Here is a 6,895-nt window from a genome sequence, read left to right as displayed (position 1 = left end):
GTTCTGACCCCTGCCCAGGGTCGGGCGCCATGCGGGGCATGCATGGAACCAGAGACACCTCAGTGCCCCCCTCCATCTCCTCAGGCCCCCATGCCCCCAGACTGGGCTTATGCCAGCCCCTTTGCCCAGTGCTGACCAGAGGAGGTAGCCTCAAGCCCCATGAGACAGCCTTGATGTGTTCTCCCTGCTTCTCCAAGGCCTGGAGACAGTCAGGTGCCAGTCACTGTGATGGTGGGGCACGGGCTGGGGTCATGACAGTGACCACTGGGGCACTGCCCTGTCATCTACCCCCTTTCCTTCTCTGTCTCAGGGCCACAATGCAGTCACATGGTGGCTTTCACCCGGCAACAGATGCACAAGTGCCTCCCCTGCCAGGACCACCCTGGTGACAGGCCCTTGCAGCAGCGCCAGCTGGGATCTGATGGCCCCAGGCACCAGGCAGACCCTTGGATGCTGTGGCAAAGGTGGCCCCAAGTCACCCGTCAAGCAGCCTTAACCAAGAAGGAAGGCAGTGGACTGGACTCTGGGCAGACAAGAGCCACGGCAATGACAGCATATAGTGTCCATGAGGCTTCTCAAGGGCTCTGTCCTAGACAGGGGTGGGGGTCTTCAGAAAGGGGTGGTCTCAGGGAAAGAGGTGGTTAGCCTCACAGGGAGTCTGTGGCTGAGGATGAAAGATAGGCAGGCAGGCTGGGGACAGACAAGACTTTATTGGAGGAAGTGATTGACGCTGGGGAGTGAGCGTCACCTACTCCCCCAGGGAGGCCCAGACAGGCTCCGGAACCCAGATGTGGCCAGGTGAAGGGGGTTTGGGGAAAAGGTGGGTGGAAAGCGCTGGTTTCCGGGGCTCCGGGCTGGAGGAGGGGCGGGAGTATTCCAGGGGGGGAGGGCGGGGCCGGGGCTGAAGGCGGGCAGGGCGGCTCAGGGGCGGGGTACCGGGAGCAAGGGCAGGCAGCCCAGTGCCGACTGGCAGACGGTACCGTAGGCTTGGGAGTAGCCCCCGAGCGCGGCCCTGGCGGCCCCCTGGGCCCCCTGCGAGGCCGAGGCACTGAACATCCTCCGGCCAGGCCGGGGCTCTGGCCGCGCCTCCCACGGAGGCCGGTGAGAGACCTGCGCACACGTGATCCCCGTAAGGGGGTGGGAGGGGCAGAAGGGAAGCTTGGAGGGGGCTCCCCGACCGCAGCTAATTGGAGTGGGGTGGGGGGCGCGGGGGATGGGGAGGGAGGACGGGAAGGGAGGGGAGGGCGGGAGGGACGCGGGCTCACCAGTCTTGCGCCTGCTGCGCTCAGCCCTCGGCCCGGGTTCCAGTCACTCCGGATCAAGGCTTGGATGGCTACCTGGGCTGCGGCCTGCGAGGTCAAGGAGGGCTCCACCTCCTTCACGCTGGGCTTCACCTGGGAAGCGGCCTGTCGCAGGATCACTGCTGCCCCCCTAAAGGACCAGTGGGTGGGGTCCTCCCGTGCCCACCCACCGCGACCTACCCACGAGGATGCCAAGGGGAATCCTGCTGTCGCCCCTCGGGGACTGGCTCCTCTCCCAAGACCTCCTGGGGGCGGAGGCTGGAGCAGGGGGGCTGAGATCTGTCCGAGAAGGTTCTTGGCTCCCCGGGGGGCATCTGTGGGTGGGAAGATCAAGCCCCAAGGTTAGGAGCCCAGTGCTGCTGACGGCGGGTGGTCTCATACAGAAGGGACCTGTGTCCCGCTCTGTGTAGGGCGGCGGACAGAGATCACACACCGTGCGCAGGGTCGTGACCGGGGCTGCTCTGAGGCCTGGGTCCCAGGATCCGCGCCCTTGAGCCCAAGGGCAGCTGGGGGTCGGCTCTGGGTTCAATCTGCTGCACCTGGGGCGTGGGGTCAGCGCCCAGGCCCTTCCCTCTCCGGAGGCAGCTGTTGCCCCTGCGCTCCAGGACCATCTGTGAGAGGGGAGGGGCGCTCAGAGGTGCTTGGTGTGGGCGTGGGGGACACTGGAGGTTACTGAGGCAGGGAGAGGCCTCTAGGGCGAGTGGATGGGTAGCGATCGGGGTCTCGGGACAGAGCACCTGGTAGACATGGTTGCGATACTCGGTGGCTGAGAGCTGGGCCACTTCGTGCACTGGAAGCTGCACAGCCGCCTCCAGTGTCCATTCACGGGCCGGGCAGTGGAACCTGCAGGGAGCCAGCAAGGCGGGCACTGGAGAGGGGAGACCCGGGCTGCAGTCAAGCACGTCCCTCTGACCTCCCCAACCCACTCCAGCCCTCAACCCAGCAGCCGCCCTACCTCTGCACATACGGGTGCTGCAGTGCCTGGGCCGCGCTAAGCCGCTTGTCTGGGGCGAACACCAGCAGTCGCTTGAGCAGGTCCAGGGCCTCCGGGGGCGTGCCGGCCGGCAGGAGGGCATCCAGTGTCTGCCGTGGCCTGCCAGCACCTGCCTATCATCCCCTCTGCTGCTGGCATCCCTCCCCACGTCCACAGCTGTGGCCCCGGCTAGGCTTCCAGTCTTGCACCCCTACCCACCTTCCTGTCTCTGTGGTTCCAAGCACCACCCGCAGGCAGCCCGGGAGGGTCGTCAGCCCTCGCCTCCCTTCCAGTCCCCTCGCTGCAAGGCCTGGCGCAGCGCCTGCTGCACGCCCGGGCCGAGCTGGGGCCACGCTGAGATCTCCTCCTTTTCAGCCAGACCAACAGCTTCTGGATTGGGAGCACCATCAGGAGGGCAGGGCCCCCTGAGCTGGCACATACTGGCCCTTAAGGTTGTAGGAAGGGCACTAGAGCCCGCTCCCAAGCACCCACACTCACCGGGACCCCAGCGGGGGCACAACTGAGGCACTGTAGCTGGAGCCGAGAGCCAGGAGGTCTGGGAGTGCAGGTAGGAGGAGGTGCGACAAGCAATTAGGAACGTGGTAGGTGGGGCAGCTCAGGGAGGGCGGGAGCAGCCAGCCCTTCTGACCCGTGAGCGACCTTCTTGCCGGCAGGGCTCCAACCCTCAGTATCTGGCTGCGCACCGCCACTTGTGCATAAGAGCCCCACCTGTCCGTCGTACATGTGCACACTCACATGTGCACACACGTCCCCCTGTCCTGTGCTCCCACCTCCACAGGAGAGCCCTTTGCCTTCTCCACCAGAGCAGAGACTTGGGGAGAGAACAGGGCTCCCCTAGCGCTGTCCTTCACCCTCCCTCCCCCAGGGAGGAGAAAGGACCCTGAGGCCCCACCCCCATTTCTGCCAGTGTCCCTCCCCAGCTCCCAGCACAGTGTGGGTCCCCCATCACCCCTCAGCAGAGCCAGTGCTCTTGTCCTGACCTGGATGGACGCTTCAGCAGCACGGCTTGACCCTCAGGGACCTCGTGGCCCTTGCAGAATCTGTCCAGTTCCTCCCCCAAACCCCTCAGCAGCTCCTCCCTGGGCCACCACCTGCAGGGCCTGACCTTCCAGGCTTCTTGAGGCATCTGGATTCTCCCAGTCCCTCCTCCTCCAGGTTCCCATCCCCAGCTCACTCCTCGCCATCCTCCCTATGCAGTTCTGGCCTGTCAGGTGCTGTCCCCCCACAGCTGTGTGTTCTGACCCTCAGTGTGCCTGGTGCCCAGTGGACCCCTGCACACGCGCTCACCCTCCTCGGATGGTGGCGGAATGGTCTCCAGGATCAGCTCCAGCTGGTGGAGTGTGGATGTGCCAGGGAACAGGGGCCTCCCCCGCAGCATCTCCCCTAGGATGCAGCCCAGACTCCACATATCCACCCCAGGGGTGTACCTGGGGCAGGAAGAGGTGGTGGATGTGTGGGGGTGACCCTTGAGAAAGAGGTGAGAGTGAGAGGAGGGACTTCAAGGGGTGGGATCTGGGACACTTGTGGGGGACATAGGAAGGCCAGGGGTTCTGGCTGGGCAGGAGGGCATGAGGGGACCTGCAGGGGGAGATGGGGTGGGATGGGGGTGGGTTGCTGTTACCAGCTTGAGGACAGCAGCACCTCTGGAGCTCGGTACCAGCGTGTGGCCACGTACTCGGTCAGAGCCTGGCCCTCTGGCCCCTCAGGGAGGCTGCTGAGGGAGCGGGCGAGGCCAAAGTCACAGAGCTTCACCGAGCAGCTGGCATCCAGGAGAACGTTGGATGGCTGGGGGAGAAGAGGTGGGTGGAGGGCTGATAAGGACGGGAGCTCGAGGACACTGGGGTGGGGGCACAGCTCAGGGGATGGGGTGGGGCAGCACCTTCTGGTCCCGGTGGATAACGCATCCCGAGTGGATGAACTTGGTGGCCCGCAGGAGCTGGTAGAAGATGTAGCGTTTGTGGGTGTCCTTCAGCACCATGCCCTTGCAGATGACGGCATGCAGGTCAGTGTCTAGGGGGGCATTCAGGTCAGTCTGGGGGGCCTAGGGAAAGCAGGCAGGTCTGGCCCACTTTGGACCCTTTTGGGGGCGCCTCAGCCTGCCTACTGCCTACAGTCTCCAGGTCCCGCTGGCCACCCTCTGAGCCTTGTTCTGGGTGCAGGCAATGCCTGGGACCCTCTGCTGGCTTCTCAAGCCTGCCCGCCATCTGTTGGTACAGCAGTAAAAGTTTGTGAAATTACTTTTATACTTAATTTCATGTTGCCTTTGTTTTATAAAATGAATAGAAAAAGGAAGATGCATCTGCAAACAGTGACAGGGCAGTAGCCTCACGGAGGGGTCAGGGTATTTGCCACCAGGGCTTGGGGGCAGATACTCTCCAGCTGTTTGTCCTGGGGCACAGGGACATGGCCCAAGCTGAGCACACTGGGCACTATGGGGACCCAAGCAGCAAAGGGACATGTGGAGGGAGCCAGGCCACTGGGGGCCAGGCCAGGGGAATCTGGGCTGGGGTCTGCATGAGGCCTCACTCACCCATATACTCAAATACCAGGTAAATGTCCCTGTCATTCTCCGCCCGGATCACATCCAGGAGTCGGATGATGTTGGGATGGTTCCCAAATTCCTGGGGAGAAAGTGGAGGGTGCTGTGCTCTGGGGATCAACAGGCCAGGCTTCCCCCTTATTTGGAGAGACGGCACCTGGAAAAGCAGGCAGGTGGCCTGGGCCACTCACCTGGAGCAGCATGATTTCCCGGAACGTTCTCTGGAAAGAGACGAAAACAGGAGTGTGGATGCAGAGCAAGAAGGAAGCCCATATCTTGAGAGGAGCTGATAGGACTGATGTTCATCTCACACACTGGACACGGGGTCACCGAGGGCAGTGCTCTGAGAGATGCCAGAAACCTGCTGTGATGGGGCTTCAAGTTTCTGCTGAATCTTCCAGATGCATAGCAGCAGGGGGCCACCCCTCCCCATGCCTCATCCTTTCCCACACCTCTTAACCACTCACTTACCTGGGCATCTGTCTTATCCCTAAAGGCATCAAAGATTTTCTTGATGGCCACAACCTCGCCAGTCCTCCGATCCACTGCCTTCCACACGATGCCATAGGCCTGGGGAGGAGGGCAGTCAGCTTGCTGGGCATGGGGTCAGCCTCCTGCCCCATCATCCCCTGTCCGCCAGACTGTCCCCTGCAGACATGAGGCTCCTCCTTCCCACCCTGGCTCCTGAGAGGGGATACAGCATGGTGAGGGGCAAAGCCCCCCCCCGCCCCGGGGCAGGCCGAGGACCCTAGTATGTTCCTAATAGGAAGCAAGGAGGGTTGAAGGAAAGAGAGGGGGCATCTGTGGAGGCTCCAGGAAGAAATGAGGTTGTAGATGGGAGCATGCTTCTGGACAGGAACTGAAGCCTGTCCCTTCTCTGGACAGCCTTCCATCCTGGGTGCCCTCATCCCTCTCTCTCACATACCCTCATCTGGCCTATCAGCAAGCCCTGTTAGCTCCACCTTCAGAATTCATCAGAATCCAACCACTTCCTACCATCTCTGCTGCCCCCACCCTGGTCTGAGCCTCTCGCACCTCTCGCTTGGATCTCCCTCAACCACTCCCACTGTCCATACTCAACAGAGTGGGCAGGAGAGCCTCATAAAGTGGTGCCAATGGCTGCTACCACTTCCCATGTCACCCACAATGGAAGCCAAAGCCCTCACAGTTCCCCCAAAGCCCCACACAAATGGACAGTGCTCTTAGTCACTCCCATCCAGTCACATCAACTCTGCTGTTTCACCAATAGCCCAGTAGGTCCTTGCCTCAGGGCCTTTGCACATGCTGTTTGCTCTGTCTGGACTGCTCTTTCTCCCCTCCCCCATTACCCACTTGCACACACCCAGTCACACACCTTCACACATACACTCTCATAATCCCACACGCTCTCACTCACTCGCAATCACAAACATATACGGGCTCACACAAAGTTCTGGCCCCCACTCTATGCCCACCCCATTTTCTGGCTCAGGCCCTTCTTGGGTGGGGCCTGAGATCTGCCCTTCCCCCTCAACGACTGGTGTGCCCAGACTCCCTGGAGCATCCGTTAGCACTGGGAGAGGCAGCTCGGGAGCCGGGGACGTTGAGTGGGGACGGTGGGTGGATGGGACATCAAGATGGGGCCTGAGACTCCTAGAGGCCCTGGCCTGAGACTCCCAGAGCCAGGTGACAAGTTCCCTGGGAGTTGGCACTGTTAGGGCCCTGTTGTAGGAAACAGGCACCGAGGGGCTCGATGGCTTGCCCGAGGCCACACTTGCAGCTCGTGGAGGAGGTAGGACTCGAGTCCAGGAGTCCCCGGCAGTGTGGAAGGCAACAAACAGTCCTCCGAGTGATTCTGCCCACACCCTGCAGGGAACCTGATCCCACGGACGCCCGGGCGCCTCCCGGAACTCACCCCCTTCCCGAGCCGACGCTTGAGCAGGTATCGCTGGGCTACGTGATGGTCCACCTCGGCGGCGCACATGCCGGCCGGTGAGAGCCGGGAGTCCTCCGGACACCGGCTGGGCTCGAGCTGTTGAATCCAGTTGCCTTGGGAACCGGCGGCGGTGCCTCCCTTGCGCC

At 62.5% G+C, this 6,895-nt stretch overlaps 1 protein-coding gene across 5 annotated transcripts; it reads right to left on the bottom strand.

Moving 5' to 3' along the window:
• Positions 1-691: 691 nt before the first annotated feature.
• Positions 692-6,894, bottom strand: MAPK15 (mitogen-activated protein kinase 15). Of its 5 annotated transcripts, none has more exons than XM_072949892.1 (14): positions 6,729-6,894; positions 5,306-5,404; positions 5,026-5,055; positions 4,826-4,916; positions 4,175-4,305; positions 3,917-4,080; positions 3,583-3,722; positions 2,773-2,830; positions 2,257-2,394; positions 2,039-2,144; positions 1,735-1,912; positions 1,482-1,615; positions 1,266-1,406; positions 692-1,110 (listed from the first exon to the last, which is right to left on the bottom strand). In XM_072949892.1, exons 1-14 carry the CDS (start codon positions 6,795-6,797, stop codon positions 922-924), a joined length of 1,668 nt encoding a protein of 555 aa, XP_072805993.1. In that variant the 5' UTR covers positions 6,798-6,894; the 3' UTR covers positions 692-921. The 5 variants fall into 5 exon arrangements, with proteins under 5 accessions (XP_072805993.1, XP_072805994.1, XP_072805995.1 ...); XM_072949893.1 differs by having other exon boundaries at positions 1,266-1,394; XM_072949894.1 differs by lacking the exon at positions 2,257-2,394.
• Position 6,895: the final 1 nt, after the last annotated feature.

The sequence above is a fragment of the Vicugna pacos genome, chromosome 25 (genome assembly GCF_048564905.1).
Source record: "Vicugna pacos chromosome 25, VicPac4, whole genome shotgun sequence".
NCBI lineage: Eukaryota > Metazoa > Chordata > Mammalia > Artiodactyla > Camelidae > Vicugna > Vicugna pacos.
Note: the sequence above shows the minus strand (reverse complement) of the source record. Positions and strands in the feature narration are given on the sequence as shown.

Coding starts and splice junctions, on each gene's coding strand:
- MAPK15 (XM_072949892.1), bottom strand. CDS start 6,797: ATGTGCGCCGCCGAGGTGGACCATCACGTAGCCCAGCGATACCTGCTC. Junction 5,056..5,305: donor GGGATAAGACAGATGCCCAG/GTAAGTGAGTGG, acceptor GTCTCTTTCCAG/AGAACGTTCCGGGAAATCAT. Junction 1,616..1,734: donor CGGTCACGACCCTGCGCACG/GTGTGTGATCTC, acceptor TCCCACCCACAG/ATGCCCCCCGGGGAGCCAAG.